Source organism: Cherax quadricarinatus, chromosome 84, assembly GCF_038502225.1.
Source record: "Cherax quadricarinatus isolate ZL_2023a chromosome 84, ASM3850222v1, whole genome shotgun sequence".
In the NCBI taxonomy this organism is placed as follows: domain Eukaryota; kingdom Metazoa; phylum Arthropoda; class Malacostraca; order Decapoda; family Parastacidae; genus Cherax; species Cherax quadricarinatus.
In genome coordinates, this window is record NC_091375.1 from 8,297,092 (window position 1) to 8,318,660 (window position 21,569).

A 21,569-nucleotide genomic window follows, 5' to 3' on the forward strand; every position below is an offset into this window, starting at 1 on the left:
TCAACTCTTACAACCCGTATGGCTGATGGAGGAAGAATTCTGTTCCACTCCCCCCCCCCACACACACACAAACAGCTCCCTTCCCTTTACACTTTTGTGTGACTAATGGTCCAAGTAGAACTAAAATGTCATCATAAGTTTAATTATGCTATGTGCAGTTTATCTGTGTATTGTTCCAGTCACAGTATTGCATATTTTTTATTCTTTACTTACTCCTTGTCATCTATGCCTCTCCCACTTTCATGACTTTGATTCTAGCTTATACAGTGGCCCTCCTCACTCATGACAATATTATTGTCTAGAATGAAAAAAAAAAAAATTTATTTCCAATTTGTGGGCTTGTGACAATTTCAAAATTTTAGATTTTACTGTTACATGCATATTGAACAAGGTTATATGAAATTTTAATTCTCTTAAGACTAGTCTAAAAACCTCCTCTAACACTTAAACACATTCTTATACATTTATGAAGTTTGAAAGAATTTATAGTTACATCTATTGTTATACCCAAAATTCATCTACCTACTCTACACATCTATAAATTACAGTACAATAAATATTTTTTGTGTTGGTAATGCTCATCCATCCTCTTACTTTTATGTCTATTCTCATTACATCAGTAAATACTGTGCATACCAAAAGTCATTTTTCTATCTAACTTTACATATCCACACCATCCTTGCCTTGAAGAGTACACGATCACTCCATAAAAATATATCACACTTTCAGTAAGTAATAAGGAGGGTAATGGTACAAGAACACTTATCCCATTGTCCCCGCTTATAAATGTGTCCCAAAATATACAGTCACATGAAATAGAAGCAAAGAAGAATTTCAAGAATAGTTTATATTAGCCCAAAAACATTTCCATTATTTAACACTTATGTCCATTTCTTTTGCATCATCTAATGCACAAAGATCATCTTTGCAACTTACTCTAAACCCTATGCTCAAAAATAAAATATTACATAACTAATATATTTAATATACCTAGATATACTGCTCCATAGATTCATAGTTCTAAACCTAGGGGGAAAAAAAAAAAAAAGAAGGTACTATTTTGGTCATGAAATAAACTTTAAAAATTCCTAACATGTGACAGCTGTTGTGACTATATTTTCTATTTGTTCACTTTGCTGTCTATGAATAACAAACACTGAACAATAGTTCATATACAGGAATTATTAAAACTAGTACATTTGAAGCATTCTCATTATTGGTAATACTGGTAGAATTACGAACAAAATGTTAGGTAAAAGGACACAGAAGCAACAAGTGTGACAGTTTATTATGGCAAAGTTTCACTGTCCAGGAGTGCAACTTTGCCACAATAAAATGTCACATTTGTTGCATCTGTATCCTTTTACCTAACATTCTCAGTTTTAGCAAGTCTGTGGGGATGGTGAACAATCTCTCTGCACTGTCTAACCCTGACATCTCTTCTGTCCTGAACTGAGATCAGAGCACACAATAAGTCAGACACAAGAGTATAAATAATTTAAATGCCATGACATTAGTGTGACTTCTCATTGTGAATGATCTCACTATCCTGCATGTTACTTGCCTGGCTAAGAATGCATTTGCTTCATTACGTTCTCTAAATTAGATAGGAATAATCACGTCAGATGACTAAGTCTTTTACAACTTTTTGTTCTGTGGAAGGGCCTTCATGCATTCAGTATACTCTGCTTTTATTAACACCTCCATCCTTTTCATACTAAAGCATTTAGAATCTGTCCCTACTGAACCTTGTGCCATATAGTGTCTTCACATGCAAAAAGACTATCTAATGTGTGTCTTCTACCAAAACAACTGTCATACTTTTGGTTTCATTCACAAAGAATGAGTACAAGCTACAGTTACTGTTGTAATCCATTCCTGCTATGAGGATGAGGATCAATACAGGAACTAGGACCATGTGCTATAATATTAAATGTTTTTTACTACCATTCTTTACAAACTCCTACTTGCAAGAAAATATCTTTTTTTTTTTTTTAACACACTGGTTGTCTCCCACTGATGCAGGGTGACCTAAAGAAAAACTAAAGATTTTCTTTTTTACACATAGTATAGTATGCAGGAGAAGGGGTTACTAGCCACTTGCTCCTGGCATTTTAGTTGCCTCTTATGACACGCATGGCTTACAGAGGAAAGATTCTTTCCATTTCTCCTTGGAGATGAGAGATTTCATCTTCACAAATTTGAAGCAGAAGATGAAACATTATGCTAGAAACATGACCTTAACAGTACCCTAAATCAACAAAGGTCAAGTTTCAACCATGTCTGACAGGTTCTCAATGAGCCCAAGGAAAACAGAGCCTACTAAATAATAAAATATACAGTGCTCTCGATTCAATCTTCAAATCAACAAGCTAACCACTGACATCACCTCACTCTTGGATACAAGACACATCAAAATCTCACATCCTGCAACAAAAAAAACTCCACTGCAAAAGGATGTTTAATAAATGTAACAATGCATTCAAATCAAAGCTTCAAATTCAACATGACTAATTCTATGCACACCAGACTAAATTGCAGACTATTGACTTGCCAATGTTCAGAAGGTACAGTTCTATGTACCCAGCAGTTTTTGGCATCTTAATCTTTGGGATATTATGGGTATATTATCGTCCAACAAATTTTTACCCATCTACTCCCTTCACCAGCCATAACCGTCAAACTCTTTTACCACTCGTCCAGAACTTATGCAGAGCCCTCTGGTATTTGCTTATTTAACAAAGCATCACTCATTATTACCTATAAATCTGCTATCAAAACTCTGGGGAGGAATATGAGAAGTGTTTAGAAACATGAAGTCATTAATTCCCAGGCAATGATCATTTAGAAATATGGGGTTATTAATTCCCAGTCAGTGGCCATTTAGAAACTAAGGTATTAATTTCCAGTCAGTGATCATTTTCATACTGTTACTAGTGTGCATATATTCTAATTAATGCAAACTTTCGTCCCTCATTTTCATGAAATTCCTTTCACCACTTTTTTTTTCTTTCACTTTTATATGAAGCATATTAAGAGTTGAGTGTAGAAGCTCATAGAACTCCAACTTTCAGGAAGATTCTTGCGGCTCAAAACTAACAAACATCCATTTCCTACCTAGGTCTGGAGATCAAAGAAAAACACATTCACAATCTCTTGTTCTCAAACTATCTTTCTAGAAAACCAGGGACAACACAATCCAATGACCTACTTTAAAGCAACATTCACACAAACCTATTTAAGTGCAAGTTCTGAATGTCCCACCTTCCAAACTTAAGTTCACCCAATTGGTTTTCCTGCATACCTTCATAGCCATGCTCTTGTTTCATGACTTAGCCATTCAAAGGTTACTGTAGACTTATGGAAGACTGCAACTTGAGAGGCCTAACCTAGGAGAAATTTATTTTACATGGTTGGTTATACAGTTAACCAATGTGTGTGCATGTGTGTGTGTACACACCAATGCCTCCAAGAGCCCCTACATAAGCAACCATTAACTCACATTGTACACTAGAACATACAACATATGGTGCATCACACTAGATTAAGAGAGGACTAGAAACAAGGGGGCATAATGAATGTTAAAGACAATGATGGGCCATAGGAATGTTACCAAGTGCTTCAAAAACAGAACAAGTTAGAGGAGAAGGCTCTTTCCATTAACAACTTAAAAAATTAGGCATAACTGAGCCCAGGAGGTTCAAGTCTAGGAAGTATGGGTTAAGACAACTCAAGACAGGGTAAGAAAAATGTATCAACAAACTCTGCAAAAACAACTCTGATGGCACAGCAGAATGATGCTATAACACAGTTTGAGAGGCCAGTCACAAGAAACCAGTCTGGCTTTTAGAGTCAAAACAAAATAAGCTGTATCAGTCTAGGGCCCTCCTGATCACAACTCGCATGTACCGAGTACACTGCATATAAAATGAATGAGAAACATCCAAGGGTCAGGGATAGTCACCTCTGCAGGCCTAACTTTCTGGAAGCCTGACCATCAACAGCAGCATTACATTATCAACATCAGAATTAGAGTACTTTAAGATATTACCCACTACTGACATAACCTGTGGATGGATTTGATACAATTGCAATCAGGCAAACTTGTGACAATCATTTTATAATTCTAAGATGAAATTTTTGTGAAGTGCAGTGCCTCCACTCTGAAGGATGGGTGGGGGATGATGCAGTTAACAGTCATCTGAACTGTGATGTTGTGCACTTCTGGTAAGATGATTAATGAATGAGGTAGGGTCAATAAACAACTAAGAATTATCAGACATCAGGTATGCTTCTAGGCAAGTAAAAAACTGTTGCATTTAAGATATAGTATAAGATAAGATGACAAGTGCCAAAGAATGAGAACAATCTTAAGATTGTTTCAACACTTAAAAAAAACAATATACGGTGGAACCCCAAATACCGGCCGTAACCCGTTCCAGAAGGTCGGCCTAAATTCGAAGCAATATTTCCCATAAGAATTAATGTAAATACAATTAATCCGTTCCAGGAGGAGAGTTTGTTTGACGTTAATATCAACTCTAATGCTTATTTATCTATCACAATTGATCTAATATGCAAAATAAACAATATAAATAACAAAAACCTGATATACACTCTAGAATGAATAAAATATGTCATTACGTATGTGAGGAATGGTGGTGATGTTGTTAAGTAATCAGGGCCACCAGCAGCATAAGCCGTACATGTAGTGCTGGTGGTAGCGACGGTGGTGTTGTCAGTGGCCCTATATACCTCCACTAACATTGGAGGAGTTAGTTTCATGTCCTTTTTCTATCGCTTAATCACTTAACTTACTTGCTACACTGTTAATGCTACACTTTATTGCTGGTTGGCAATATAGCCTTTATCAACTCCTGCTGCTTTAGTATCGTACATATCATAGAGTCACTGAAGAAGGCACAGTCTCCCCTCTCTCTTCCTCCTCCACTTTCATACTTTGCTACAATTTCTTTCAATTCTATCGTGTTTCTCACTTTCTTAACCAAAGGAACTTTACTAGAAACTTTCTTTGGGCCTAAGGTGGCCCAAATCAGCTGAAATATGGAGCAAAATTTCCGCCCAAAAACGAATCGGCTGATAAACACAGCAGCCGATATTCAGGGTTCCACTGTACTACTCAGTTTGCTATTATTAGCACTTATGGCGAGACTTCAAAAACATTATACGGTACAACTTACACACAAATTAAAAATAAGAACTGGATGATGTTTCAGTCTATCCAGGAACATTATCAAGATGAAAGCCATATTAGACCAAAGGTATACAATATCGACAAGCTCATGAAAATGACATGTACAACACCTGGGTATCTTTACTAGAGTGACATTTGGCCTATGCAGCAGACTTTTTGATCAAATACAGAGGCATGAAGATGGAGACCTTTATACTGGAGTCAGGAAGAAGTGTTGTCTGATGCAATAACACCAAAGAATCTTGATATAGAGAATATCTTCTACAGGTCCACTACTAACTTATGGCCCACCTTATGGGCAACACCTACTTGCACTAGTGCATCCCCCCCACCTGTGATTATGTCTTCAACTGTTGAAACCTCGCCACTTCTTGCACTGGCTCCACTATAAAAGTCTTCACCCTCATATCTCTGTATTAGCTTGAAAAGCCTGCTGTGCAACCTAAACATTTCTCTATTAAAGATACCCAGGTGTTGAACATGTGTCTTGTTATTTATTTATTTATTATCACACCGGCCGATTCCCACCAAGGCAGGGTGGCCCGAAAAAGAAAAACTTTCACCATCATTCACTCCATCACTGTCTTGCCAGAAGGGTGCTTTACACTACAGTTTTTAAACTGCAACATTAACACCCCTCCTTCAGAGTGCAGGCACTGTACTTCTGTCTTGTTATGTAGTACTGAAAATGGTCCAGAACTGACCAAAACATGGATCAGTATTCATTTTCAACTTATTAGGTCAGTTGTTAATTGTTCCAGCCATAGTACTGTGACTTATTCTTCTTAAAAATATTTGAGCACCTATAAAGATTTAAAATATAAATAGTATAAGGCTCAAGGAAGAGTAGAGAAAGATATGCTGGGATTATATGCACAATAAATGAACTACCTCAAGAATGTGTGTTATATCAGGTAAAGCAAACAGAGCTTAAAAGACAACTGCAAAATGAAAGATCTAGTAAAATAGGTGGAGAAAATGAATACTACAACATTAATATACAACACAAGAGAAGACCTTACACACTAATATTATGCTATACAAAACAAGTGTTAGATAACATACTTGATCACTCTCGTCCATCTTGAAGGTCATCTTGTTAACAGTCTCCCCCACTCTGTTAAAGAGTCGCAGCACACCTGCACTACTAAGTGCTGAGGTTTGTGTAGCTCTGGGCAGCTCTGCATCTATTTATGGAAAATGAGTCAACACCAAATATAAACAAATACCAAAGCCTGTATATACAAATTTTTATCTCTAAAAAAAATTTGTTGGTGGATGAGTTTGGTAGGGTATGTAAAAAAGAAAATTAAAGTGAATATAGGAACGAGTAAGGTGATGAGGATAACAAAAAAAAAATTAGGTAACGAAAGATTGGATATCAGATTGGAGGGAGAGTATGGAGGAGGTGAATGTATTCAGATATTTAGGAGTGGACGTGTCATCAGATGGGTCTATGAAAGACGAGGCGAATCACAGAACTGATGAGGAAAAAAAGGCGAGTGGTGCACTGAGGAGTCTGTGGAAACAAAGAACCTTGTCCATGGAAGCAAAGAGGGAAATGTATGAGAGTATAGTTATACCAATGCTCTTATATGGGTGTGAAGCATGAGTGATGAATGTGGCAACAATGAGAAGGATGGAGGCAGTGGAGATGTCTTGTCTGAGGGCAATGTGTGGTGTGAATATATCCAGAGAATCCATAGTTTGGAAATTAGGAGGAGGTGCGGGATTACCAAAACCATTATCCAGAGGGCTGAGGAAGGGTTGTTGAAGTGGTTTGGACATGTAGAGAATATGAAACGAAATAGAATGACTTCGAGTGTATAAATCTGTAGTGGAGGGGAAAGTGGGGTATGGGTTGGCCTAGGAAAGGTTGGAGGAAGGGGGTAAAGGTGGTTTTGTGTGCGAGCAGCTTGGACTTCCAGCAAGCATGCACGAGCGTGTTAGATAGGAGTGAATGGAGACGAATGGTTTTTAGGACTTGATGTGCTGTTAGGGTGAGAGCAAGGTAATATTTATGAAAGGATTCAGGGAAACTGGCAGGCCAAACTGGAGTCCTGGAGATGGGAAGTACAGTGCCTGCACTCTGAAGGAGGGGTGTTAATGTTGCAGTTTTGTAACTGTAGTGTAAGTGCACCTCTGGCAAGACAGCAATGGAGTGAAGGATGAAAATTTTTCTTCCTCGGGCCACCCTAACTTGGTGGGAAACAGCCGATATGTTAAAAAAAAAAAAAGTTGATGTATATAAGCTTGTAAGAGGGGGCCAAGTACAGTAACAGTAAAGTTTAAGGTATGTGTGAGATGGTACACACAAATGTGAAGTAGAACGGCTTAGGAACAAGACGGAGGACTTGTAAAATTATTACAGTGCAGTATGTTTTGAATAACTCCCCAGTTCATTAAAATTAACTGCTGATAAATTAGACATGTGCAACTCTTGGTTTGCACATGTGTCTAATTTATCAACATGTCGGTTCTCTGAACCATTCATCTACAAAATTAACTGCCTTGAAATAAATGAATTATAGAAGAAAAAACAAATGCCATTACATATATCAAGATTTGGATAAACATTACTACTGACAAAAAATGCATCACATTCTTTCAGAAATTAATTTGTTTCTGAAATTCTTCATTTTTATTTTTTTATTATCACACTGGCCGATTCCCACCAAGGCAGGGTGGCCCGAAAAAGAAAAACTTTCACCATCATTCACTCCATCACTGTCTTGCCAGAAGGGTGCTTTACACTACAGTTTTTAAACTGCAACATTAACACCCCTCCTTCAGCCTGCCGGTTTCCCTGAATCCCTCCATAAATGTTACTTTGCTCACACTCCAACAGCACGTCAAGTATTAAAAACCATTTGTCTCCATTCACTCCTATCAAACACGCTCACGCATGCCAGCTGGAAGTCCAAGCCCCTCGCACACAAAACCTCCTTTACCCCCTCCCTCCAACCTTTCCTAGGCCGACCCCTACCCCGCCTTCCTTCCACTACAGACTGATACACTCTTGAAGTTATTCTGTTTCGCTCCATTCTCTCCACATGTCCGAACCACCTCAACAACCCTTCCTCAGCCCTCTGGACAACAGTTTTGGTAATCCCGCACCTCCTCCTAACTTCCAAACTACGAATTCTCTGCATTATATTCACACCACACATTGCTCTCAGACATGACATCTCCACTGCCTCCAGCCTTCTCCTCGCTGCAACATTCATCACCCATGCTTCACACCCATATAAGAGCGTTGGTAAAACTATACTCTCATACATTCCCCTCTTTGCCTCCAAGGACAAAGTTCTTTGTCTCCACAGACTCCTAAGTGCACCACTCACCCTTTTCCCCTCATCAATTCTATGATTCACCTCATCTTTCATAGACCCATCTGCTGACATGTCCACTCCCAAATATCTGAATACATTCACCTCCTCCATACTCTCTCCCTCCAATCTGATATCCAATCTTTCATCACCTAATCTTTTTATCCTCATAACCTTACTCTTTCCTGTATTCACTTTTAATTTTCTTCTTTTGCACACCCTACCAAATTCATCCATCAATCTCTGCAACTTCTCTTCAGAATCTCCCAAGAGCACAGTGTCATCAGCAAAGAGCAACTGTGACAACTCCCACTTTATGTGTGATTCTTTATCTTTTAACTCCACGCCTCTTGCCAAGACCCTCGCATTTACTTCTCTTACAACCCCATCTATAAATATATTAAACAACCACGGTGACATCACACATCCTTGTCTAAGGCCTACTTTTACTGGGAAATAATTTCCCTCTTTCCTACATACTCTAACTTGAGCCTCACTATCCTCGTAAAAACTCTTCACTGCTTTCAGTAACTTACCTCCTACACCATACACCTGCAACATCTGCCACATTGCCCCCCTATCCACCCTGTCATACGCCTTTTCCAAATCCATAAATGCCACAAAGACCTCTTTAGCCTTATCTAAATACTGTTCACTTATATGTTTCACTGAAAACACCTGGTCCACACACCCCCTACCTTTCCTAAAGCCTCCTTGTTCATCTGCTATCCTATTCTCCATCTTACTCTTAATTCTTTCAATAATAACTACCATACACTTTACCAGGTATACTCAACAGACTTATCCCCCTATAATTTTTGCACTCTCTTTTGTCCCCTTTGCCTTTATACAAAGGAACTATGGATGCTCTCTGCCAATCCCTAGGTACCTTACCCTCTTCCATACGTTTATTAAATAATTGCACCAACCACTCCAAAACTATATCCCCACCTGCTTTTAACATTTCTATCTTTATCCCATCAATCCCGGCTGCCTTACCCCCTTTCATTTTACCTACTGCCTCACGAACTTCTCCCACACTCACAACTGGCTCTTCCTCACTCCTACAAGATGTTATTCCTCCTTGCCCTATACACAAAATCACAGCTTCCCTATCTTCATCAACATTTAACAATTCCTCAAAATATTCCCTCCATCTTCCCAATACCTCTAACTCTCCATTTAATAATTCTCCTCTCCTATTTTTAACTTTTATCTACCAATACATAATCCAACAAACTACTGTCATTTTGCCCTACATCATATCTTGTATACTTATTTATCCTCTTTTTCTTAAAATATGTATTACCTATAACTACACCCCTTTCTACACAAAGTTCAATCAAAGGGCTCCCATTATCATTTACACCTGGCACCCCAAACTTACCTACCACACCCTCTCTAAAAGTTACTCCTACTTTAGCATTCAGATCCCCTACCACAATTACTCTCTCACTTGGTTCAAAGGCTCCTATACATTCACTTAACATCTCCCAAAATCTCTCTCTCTCCTCTACATTCCTCTCTTCTCCAGGTGCATACACGCTTATTATGACCCACTTTTCGCATCCAACCTTGAGCTTGAAGCTGAGCTCAAAGTAGAAGAAATACTTAATTTTTGCCAATTTTCCTGAGGACAGGCAAGGCCTCCATGCACCTCTGGTCTGTTTTATGGGTCTTTCATAGGTCTGATTCAATTATTGGAAAACTGTAACCCATGATCAATCAATCATTTCTTGTAATATATGATTACCCAAGAAATAAAGTAAATTTTCTATTTTTGTGTGATAATAAACTCAAAATGGAAGGCCAGTGTAATAGAGTAGAGGCCTGGGGACATGATTAATGAACAGAGAAAATATTCTTACAGTGCCAGGAATGTCTACATTATTTTTGACCTTTTAACCTTTAAACTGTCCAAACGTAGATCTATGCTTGCTCACATAGCACTCTGAAAGTAGACCTATTTTTTTACATTTGAAAGCATGTAAAATAAAAAGTAGATCTACGTTTGAAGCGCTACACGAGTGAATGTAGATCTACGTTTGGACAGTTGAAGGGTTAAGCTTGTATTTTTTAATTTTGTGTAAAATTGGTCAAATTACCGACTTCTGTGCACTTTATGGGGGTAGTTGTAATACTTTAATGGATGATTTCTTGTGCTCAATCAAAAGAATGGAAGGCATACTAGCAAAATAGCTAAGAATTTGGTCAAATTGAGTAATGGAATAAACAAAATAGGACTCAAAGTGGGCAAAATCACTAATGTGTAAATTGTGCCAAGACCACTAACTTTGCAACTGTGTAATTCCATCAGTTTTCCCTCAAATTTTGTACTCTTGGTGCCATTACCTTCAGATAGAGATTCTCTACCATTTCAATTTTTTTTTTTAAAGTGGATATGCAGAAATTTATATTTCGAGAGGCTGGACAGTGAAAAGGTTGAAAGTGCCAACGACTTCCTTGAAGATTAAAAAACCGAAGTCAAAAGTTGAAGCATCAACGTCTGGGGGCTACACTGCAAACAGGTGCTCATGAGTGAGGCAAATGTGCCCTACCTTCAAGTCGGCACAGAATCATCTCAGTGATGATCCTTAATGAAAGATTTTGGATCACTCACCTAATTCAATGAACTCTCTAAAATCTGGATCGGCTCTAAGTGTTGGGTGTGCACTTGTGCGGTTCATGTAACGCTCCAGAGATGCCCGCCGCTTCTCAATGAAGTCCGCTGAGGCAGAGTCAGTTGTTTTATCACTGCTAAGCTGCAGGAAAAAAATATTAATTAAAAAACTATAACCTTCACCAGTATTTTTAAAGCAAAGACTGATTTAACAATGAGGTGAATAAAACTAGGCAGCATGTATGTGTATGTGTGTGTGTGTGTGTGTGTGTGTGTGTGTGTGTGTGTGTGTGTGTGTGTGTGTGTGTGTGTGTGTGTGTACTCACCTAATTGTACTCACCTAATTGTGGTTGCAGGGGTCGAGACTCAGCTCCTGGCCCCGCCTCTTCACTGATCGCTACTGGATCCTCTCTCTCTCTGCTTCCTGAGCTTTGTCATACCTCTTCTTAAAACTATGTATGGTTCCTGCCTCCACTACTTCACTTGCTAGGCTATTCCACTTGCTGACAACTCTATGACTGAAGAAATACTTCCTAACGTCCCTGTGACTCGTCTGAGTCTTCAGCTTCCAGTTGTGACCCCTTGTCCCTGTGTCCCCTCTCTGGAACATCCTATCTCTGTCCACCTTGTCTATTCCCCGCAGTATCTTGTATGTCGTTATCATGTCTCCCCTGACCCTTCTGTCCTCCAGTGTCGTCAGTCCGATTTCCCTTAACCTTTCCTCGTACGACATTCCCTTGAGCTCTGGGACTAGCCTTGTTGCAAACCTTTGTACTTTCTCTAACTTCTTGACGTGCTTGACCAGGTGTGGGTTCCAGCCTGGTGCTGCATACTCCAGTATGGGCCTAACATACACAGTGTACAGTGTCTTGAACGATTCCTTATTAAGGTATCGGAACACTATTCTCAGGTTTGCCAGGTGTGTGTGTGTGTGTGTGTGTGTGTGTTTTCTCTCTTGGCAGCCAGAGGATGTAGCTTCCACTATTATTTACACCAAATGATGCAAATGGATTTCCTGCTTCATATAGTTAATAACAGGCTGATTTTGTTAAAGATTTCCATGGTACCTGTATACTGTCACTCCAATCTGAGAGTTTTAATTTTTTTTTCCCAAATAATTTTTTTTATAATTTTTTTTTTTTTTTTTTAACTTAACAGCCCTCTCCTACCACAGCAGAAGACACAAGAAAACATTCACCAACATTCAATCACTCTCACTTTATAGAAGTGTGCCGACATCACAATAAGACTATCCTCCAACTGCAACATCCCCACCCCTCTTCCAGTGTGCTCTGGAGTTCAGCACTGTCCTTCCCTCCTCCAGGACTCGAGTCCATCTAACCTATTTCCCTGAATCCCTTCATAAAAGTTACCCTGCTCATACCTCGACAGCACCTATTAAAAATAAACATGAAAATAATACAAACCCTGTACCTCCCTTAACGAATTGGCAACATGGTTACTGCTGTGATAAAAACGTCATTAAATATGAATAACTTTGTTGCATTTGATGAGTCAATTTTTCCTGCTCTCACAGCTCAGCCCTAGGCCAGGCATATCTGGCATCTGCATGCCAAACCAGGCTGTATTACTGGTGGCCAAAAGGCCCACATATCTATCACAACCTGGTTGATTTGGCAGATGGTGGAAGAAATTGCCTACTACACTTGTTCCTGCAGTGTTGATGTCTTCTAGCAAGATGTTTGAAAAGTCTGGTGGTACATATGTTGATACAATGTTCTCTTATTTTGCCAAAGGCACCCCTGCCTTTTAATGGGTTTATTCTACACATTCTCTCATATCTCCCACCCCAGTATGTTATGGCAGTGTGCAGATTTGGGATGAGGTAACGAAGTATTTTCCATGTATATGTCATTTATCTCTCTCTCTCTCTCTCTTTCACTCCAGAGAGTATATATTTAGGAGTATGAGGAGTTCCCAGTAATTTAATTGCATTACTGGCTTTATGTGAGCCATAAACAATCCTGCCATTCCTGTAAATGTTCAAAGCCTTTCTCCGTATTGGTGACAATCTAGTTAAACAAATCCAAATACTGGCACCTCAAATTAAAGATATCTGCATCTGCTTACATGTTCAAGCCAAGACCAATAATTTAACTGGATATTGTCAGGGAGGATGCATTTTAAGTAGTCCCTTTGTTTATTCAACCGAGATGCTCAACTCAGGTTGATTATTGTCCAGACATCTTGCTCATATTTACTATACAGAGGTATTTGACCCATAAATTACTGATCTGAAAAATAAAAATTACTAATAAAGCAAACAAAAGTGAGTGAATTTTGACATTGGGCTCCTGGGAGATACTATGTCACAGTTGATACACATCAGTAAACATCTGCTACTCAAGATTTAATCAAGTCTAGAAATTAATTTCAGAGTCCAGAATATACAGTTTTCTCAAAGCCCTGTTGAAGACAAAGTCAAGACATTATTGCATTAGGCTAAATGCTCCCTTAAACATAATTACTGCTTATGTAAGCAAAATTGGTATTGCCTGTATACAGGTGGCCCTCCACATTCACGAGTTCCACTTTCGCGAGCTTTGAAAATTTGCGAATGTCCAGATGCCCAATCATAACATGTATATACAATATTTTACAATGTTTTCATATGTTCTATGATTGTTTGTGATTCAAGAGGTTAAGGAAGCAGTATTGTTAGGTTAGGTAAATGCTATTGCTCAAGATTCATTAGGTTCTTGATCCCCTAACCCTCACGAATATGGAGGGCCGCCTGTATACAGTACTATGCAATAAGATCACAGTACACAGGTGATATCACAATATGCAAAATAACCACTGAAAAAATAGTGAATTTCCCAGCACTTTCATGATTTCTCACATTATCAAGGAACTGTAAAAAAATAATATGGCATCTGCTGTTCTGTTACTTTTTTTTACAATTCCTTGATAGTATGAGAAATCATGAAAGCACTTGGAAATTTATTATTTTCTTACAGTGGTTATTTTGCATACAGTATGATATAAAAAGTTCAAAATTTTAGCTACGAAATCTAAACAAGGAGTTACCTTGATCTTCGTTGTACCAATGGCAGACTTCTCCGGAGCTGGGGGAATAATGCGGCCAGAGTGTAGATGTTTTTCCACCAGCTTTCTGTGCAACCCCAGGAAGTCACTGAACCGACGCATCACGCTCCAGTTCTTTTTTCTGTTAAAAAAAATTTATGGAGTAATGATTAATATTAAATCACATTCCAATTGCCTATTACAAGCAATGCCTAGCTAAATAAGTGATGCACACACTTATATCGGTCAGCCAGACGAGTACTGGAGGTGGAAAGTACAAAGCCTGGACTTTAAAGGAGGGGGTTTGGGATATTTGCTGTATAGATTAACATTTAAACTGTCGTATCTGTGCACCTCTGGCAAGATACTGATAGTGTGAATGATGGTGAAAGTGTTTCTTTTTTAGGTTGCCCTGCCTCAGTGGGAAATTACCAGTTTGTAAAAACATACACTTTAATAAAATTTAATTAGAGCTATCTATTGTTTGCATAATAAAAATTTCAACATTTTGGCTGTCTCCTACCAAGGCAAGGTGACCTGAAAAAGAAGAAACGTAAAGCTTCCTTTTTAAATTTAATAATTTATACAGAAGGGGGTTATTAGCCCCTTGCTCCCAGCAATTTTAGTAGCCTCTTATAACATGCACAGCTTATGGAAGAAGGATTCTTTCTGCTTCACCATGGAGATTCTAATAGTTACTTGATAAAAAAAAAAGTATGCAAGCATGTGAATGCATGAACAGCATTTAACCCTTAAACTGTCCAAACATAGATTACGCTTTTTCAACAGTTGAAAATATGTAAAAAAGCAGTTTTTTTTTTTTACATTTGAAAATGCGTAAAAAAACTTTGATCTACTTTTTTTTTTTTGTTATATTTGAAAATAGGTAAAAAAAATGTAGATCTACTTTTGGAGCACTATGCATGTGAACGTAAATTTGTTTGGACAATTTAACCTTTTCAGGGTTTCGGACGTACTAGTACGGCTTACACACCAGGGTTTTTGACGTACTAGTACGCCTAAATTCTAGCGTCCTCAAATCTAGTGAGAGAAAGCTGGTAGGCCTACATATGAAAGAATGGGTCTATGTGGTCAGTGTTCGCAGTATAAAAAAAACCTGCAGCACACAGTGCGTAATGAGGAAAAAAAAAACTTTGACCATGTTTTGGATTAAAACAGCGACTTTGCACTGTATTTTCGTATGGTATTTATTGTTGTATTCTAGTTTTCCTGGTCTCATTGTAAAGAATGGAAGACATATTACAGAAACTGAGATGATTTTGACTGGTTTTACAATGAAAAGTACCTTGAAATTGAGCTCAAAGTAGCAGAAATGTTCAATTTTTACCAAAGTTCAAAAGTAAACAAATCATGCTATGCGTCCAATACACGTCAACTGGTGAGTCTAATATTCTTTCACAAGTGTGCTGATATTATTTATACCATTTCTACACTAATGCAGTAGTCTGCATAACAGTAAATCTTCTATTTTTTGAGAATAAAAATTCAAAGTGGAAAGCAAAAGAAATGTAAGAGGGGCGTGGGAACATGACTAATGAACAGAGGAAATGTTATTTTAGTGCCAGGAGTGTCTTTCTTGTTTATTCTGGACCCTATTCGGAAACTGGCATCTTTTGAAATTTGTGTGAAATTAGCAAAATTGCTAAATTCCGACCACTGTATTGAATAGTTGAAATCGGTAAATGGGTGGTTTCTTGTACTCATTCGATAGAAAAAATGGAGTTCTAGCGAAATAGTTATGATTTTTGTCGACTAGTACACTGGAATTGGCCGAAAATAAGGCTCAAAGTGGGCAAAATCGCTGATGCGTAAACATCGTCGAGACCGCTAACTTCATGAGAGCATAACTCCGTATGTTTTCCATCAAATTTCATACTTTATGTGTCATTATGATCGGGAAAAGATTCTCTATCTGTTCATAAGAAAAAAAATTTTTTTTTTTTTTTAAATTTTGGCGACCCTGAGAACAAGTCTCGGAGAAGGCCTAGGGACCCTGAAAGTGTTAAGGGTTAAGAAAACCTCTCTGAACTGTCTTTAAAAAAGCTGAAGATTAAATTTGATTTTTTTCTAAAATTTAGCAGAAATGTTTAGCCTGAGGGTTCAAAGCCTTTTTACTTACTTTCACACACACATTAACAAATTAATAATTTTATGTCAAAAACAGTTGGTTTGCAAAATGACCTCCAGAGGTATACACTGCTTAACCCTTAAACGGTCCAACCGTATATATACATTCACGTGCGTAGAAAATGACCTCCAGAGGTATACACTGCTTAACCCTTAAACGGTCCAACCGTATATATACATTCACGTGCGTAGCGCCCAAAATGTATATATACGTTTTCTTTGACATTCATTCAACATTGCCACGATAAGCCTGAGTCACCTAGACATGAGAGAAAGGGTGTACGCACTCACTGTGTACCATATTAAAATAATTGGGGACACCTGGGTACCATATGCACTTTCTTCCTATTAAAAAAAAAAAAACAATTTTTTTTCTCTCAAAAAATTTGGGGCGCTACGCGAGTGAACGTATATATATGTTTGGACCATTTAAGGGTTAATTATAACTCATAACAATGCATAGAATTTTACAAGTAAAAAAAAAAAAAACTTCAAAGGACTCCCCCATACACACAATGGATGTGTGTGTTACTCAGTTTATCATAGTACACTGTGCTTTTGGAAGATCCTAAAGAAAAGTTGCAGAAGTTGGAGGACAAATTTGGGAGGGTGTGTAAAAAAAAAAGAAATTAAAAGTGAACAGAGGAAAGAGCAAGGTGATGAGGAAAACAAAATTTAGGCAATGAAAGACTGGATATCAAACTGGAGGGAGGGAGTATGGAGGAAGTGAATGTATTCATATTTTTGGGAGTGGACTTGTCAACAGATGGGTCTATGAAAGATGAGGTTAACCATAGAACTGATGAGGGGAAAAAAGGCGAGCGGTGCACTGACGAGTCTGTGGAGACGAAGAACGTCATCCACAGAAACAAAGAGGGAAATGTATGAGAGTACAGGAGGGTCCTGCTCTATGGCGTGTCACTTTACAGCATTTTGCAAACAAGGGCATTTCAAATTATGACCAAATCATTAATATGGTCACATCGTGCCACAGTTTGTTTACATACTCCACGAGCTCCGTGTCTCTCCATTATGTCGGGAAACTTTCCAAAATTTCAAGTGTTTTAAAGTTAGTGCATATTTTATATATACTATGACAATTATATTTGTGTACCTGTACTTAAATAAACTTGCACACTGTGCTGGAGTACAGGTACACATTAAAATCACTAAGTGTGTCTCACTGATCTTGAAAATGCGACGATAATAATAGTAATAATTATAGGTAGTAGGTTGGTAGACAGCAACCACCCAGGGAGGTACTACGGTCCTGCCAAGTGAGTGTAAAACGGAAACCTGTAATTGTTTTACATGATGGTAGGATTGCTGGTGTCTTTTTTTTGTCTCATAAACACGCAAGGTTCCAGGTACATCTTGCTACTTCTGCTTACACTACACATACATGTACAAGCATATATATACATACATACCCCTCTGGGTTTTCTTCTATTTTCTTTCTAGTTCTTGTTTATTTCCTGTTATCTCCATGGGGAAGTGGAACAGAATTCTTCCTCTGTAAGTGATGCGTTTCGTAAGAGGCGACTAAAATGCCGGGAGCAAGGGGCTAGTAACCACTTCTGTATATATTACTAAATGTAAAAGGAGAAACTTTCGTTTTTCCTTTTGGGCCACCCCGCCTCGGTGGGGATACGGCCGGTGTGTTGGGGGGGGGGGGGGAGAGGAGGAGGAGGAAGAAGAGTAAGAAGAGTAAGAAGAGTAGTAGTAGTAGTAGTAGTAATTATGATAATATTTATAATAATAATATTTATAATATTTATAATAATATTTATAATATTTATAATAATAATTATAATATTTATAATAATTATAATATTTATAATAATTATAATATTTATAATAATTATAATATTTATAATAATATTTATAATAATATTTATAATAATAATTTATAATAATAATAATTTATAATATTTATAATAATAATTTATAATAATAATATTTATAATAATATTTATAATAATAATATTTATAATAATAATAATATTTATAATAATAATATTTATAATAATATTTATAATATTTATAATATTTATAATAATATTTATAATATTTATAATAATAATAATATTTATAATTAGATAAAAGACTGTTGAGTAGACTTCAGGATGTACATGTTTATAGAGGGGCCACAGATATATCAGATCACTTTCTAGTTGTAGCTACACTGAGAGTAAAAGGTAGATGGGATACAAGGAGAATAGAAGCATCAGGGAAGAGAGAGGTGAAGGTTTATAAACTAAAAGAGGAGGCAGTTAGGGTAAGATATAAACAGCTATTGGAGGATAGATGGGCTAATGAGAGCATAGGCAATGGGGTCGAAGAGGTATGGGGTAGGTTTAAAAATGTAGTGTTAGAGTGTTCAGCAGAAGTTTGTGGTTACAGGAAAGTGGGTGCAGGAGGGAAGAGGAGCGATTGGTGGAATGATGATGTAAAGAGAGTAGTAAGGGAGAAAAAGTTAGCATATGAGAAGTTTTTACAAAGTAGAAGTGATGCAAGGAGGGAAGAGTATATGGAGAAAAAGAGAGAGGTTAAGAGAGTGGTGAAGCAATGTAAAAAGAGAGCAAATGAGAGAGTGGGTGAGATGTTATCAACAAATTTTGTTGAAAATAAGAAAAAGTTTTGGAGTGAGATTAACAAGTTAAGAAAGCCTAGAGAACAAATGGATTTGTCAGTTAAAAATAGGAGAGGAGAGTTATTAAATGGAGAGTTAGAGGTATTGGGAAGATGGAGGGAATATTTTGAGGAATTGTTAAATGTTGATGAAGATAGGGAAGCTGTGATTTCGTGTATAGGGCAAGGAGGAATAACATCTTGTAGGAGTGAGGAAGAGCCAGTTGTGAGTGTGGGGGAAGTTCGTGAGGCAGTAGGTAAAATGAAAGGGGGTAAGGCAGCCGGGATTGATGGGATAAAGATAGAAATGTTAAAAGCAGGTGGGGATATAGTTTTGGAGTGGTTGGTGCAATTATTTAATAAATGTATGGAAGAGGGTAAGGTACCTAGGGATTGGCAGAGAGCATGCATAGTTCCTTTGTATAAAGGCAAAGGGGATAAAAGAGAGTGCAAAAATTATAGGGGGATAAGTCTGTTGAGTGTACCTGGTAAAGTGTATGGTAGAGTTATAATTGAAAGAATTAAGAGTAAGACGGAGAATAGGATAGCAGATGAACAAGGAGGCTTTAGGAAAGGTAGGGGGTGTGTGGACCAGGTGTTTACAGTGAAACATATAAGTGAACAGTATTTAGATAAGGCTAAAGAGGTCTTTGTGGCATTTATGGATTTGGAAAAGGCGTATGACAGGGTGGATAGGGGGGCAATGTGGCAGATGTTGCAAGTGTATGGTGTAGGAGGTAGGTTACTGAAAGCAGTGAAGAGTTTTTACAAGGATAGTGAGGCTCAAGTTAGAGTATGTAGGAAAGAGGGAAATTTTTTCCCAGTAAAAGTAGGCCTTAGACAAGGATGTGTGATGTCACCGTGGTTGTTTAATATATTTATAGATGGGGTTGTAAGAGAAGTAAATGCGAGGGTCTTGGCAAGAGGCGTGGAGTTAAAAGATAAAGAATCACACACAAAGTGGGAGTTGTCACAGCTGCTCTTTGCTGATGACACTGTGCTCTTGGGAGATTCTGAAGAGAAGCTGCAGAGATTGGTGGATGAATTTGGTAGGGTGTGCAAAAGAAGAAAATTAAAGGTGAATACAGGAAAGAGTAAGGTTATGAGGATAACAAAAAGATTAGGTGATGAAAGATTGAATATCAGATTGGAGGGAGAGAGTATGGAGGAGGTGAACGTATTCAGATATTTGGGAGTGGACGTGTCAGCGGATGGGTCTATGAAAGATGAGGTGAATCATAGAATTGATGAGGGAAAAAGAGTGAGTGGTGCACTTAGGAGTCTGTGGAGACAAAGAACTTTGTCCTTGGAGGCAAAGAGGGGAATGTATGAGAGTATAGTTTTACCAACGCTCTTATATGGGTGTGAAGCGTGGGTGATGAATGTTGCAGCGAGGAGAAGGCTGGAGGCAGTGGAGATGTCATGTCTGAGGGCAATGTGTGGTGTGAATATAATGCAGAGAATTCGTAGTTTGGAAGTTAGGAGGAGGTGCGGGATTACCAAAACTGTTGTCCAGAGGGCTGAGGAAGGGTTGTTGAGGTGGTTCGGACATGTAGAGAGAATGGAGCGAAACAGAATGACTTCAAGAGTGTATCAGTCTGTAGTGGAAGGAAGGCGGGGTAGGGGTCGGCCTAGGAAGGGTTGGAGGGAGGGGGTAAAGGAGGTTTTGTGTGCGAGGGGCTTGGACTTCCAGCAGGCATGCGTGAGCGTGTTTGATAGGAGTGAATGGAGACAAATGGTTTTTATTACTTGACGTGCTGTTGGAGTGTGAGCAAAGTAACATTTATGAAGGGATTCAGGGAAACCGGCAGGCCGGACTTGAGTCCTGGAGATGGGAAGTACAGTGCCTGCACTCTGAAGGAGGGGTGTTAATGTTGCAGTTTTAAAAACTGTAGTGTAAAGCACCCTTCTGGCAAGACAGTGATGGAGTGAATGATGGTGAAAGTTTTTCTTTTTCGGGCCACCCTGCCTTGGTGGGAATCGGCCAGTGTGATAAAAAAAAAAAAAAAATTTATAATTATAATAATAATATTTATAATTATAATAATAATAATATTTATTATAATAATATTTATAATTATAATAATATTTATAATTATAATAATATTTAAAATAATATTTATAATAATAATATTTATAATAATATTTATAATAATAATATTTATAATAATATTTATAATAATAATATTTATAATAATAATATTTATAATAATAATATTTATAATAATATTTATAATAATAATATTTATAATAATATTTATAATAATAATATTTATAATAATATTTATAATAATATTTATAATAATAATATTTATAATAATATTTATAATAATAATATTTATAATAATAATGGTAGTAGGTTGGTAGACAGCAACCCTCCAGGGAGGTACTACCGTCCTGCCAAGTGAGTGTAAAATGAAAGCCTGTAATTGTTTTACATGATGGTAGGATTGCTGGTGTCTTTTTATTGTCTCATAAATATGCAAGATTTCAGGTACGTCTTGCTACTTCTACTTACACTTAGGTCACACTACACATACATGTACATGTTTATTTATACACACTCATCTGAGTTTTC

At 37.6% G+C, this 21,569-nt stretch overlaps 1 protein-coding gene across 3 annotated transcripts in view; it reads right to left on the bottom strand.

The window, feature by feature from the left end:
- Snx1 (sorting nexin 1) overlaps positions 1-21,569 on the bottom strand; it is a 99,843-nt gene that overhangs the window by 20,494 nt on the left and 57,780 nt on the right. For all 3 annotated transcript variants that reach the window (XM_070103022.1, XM_070103024.1, XM_070103023.1), the window contains 3 exons: positions 14,216-14,354; positions 11,165-11,306; positions 6,281-6,402 (listed from right to left, as the gene is read on the bottom strand). In XM_070103022.1, coding sequence (XP_069959123.1) covers positions 6,281-6,402; positions 11,165-11,306; positions 14,216-14,354 — 403 coding nt within the window. The remainder of the gene's footprint in view (positions 1-6,280; positions 6,403-11,164; positions 11,307-14,215; positions 14,355-21,569) is intronic.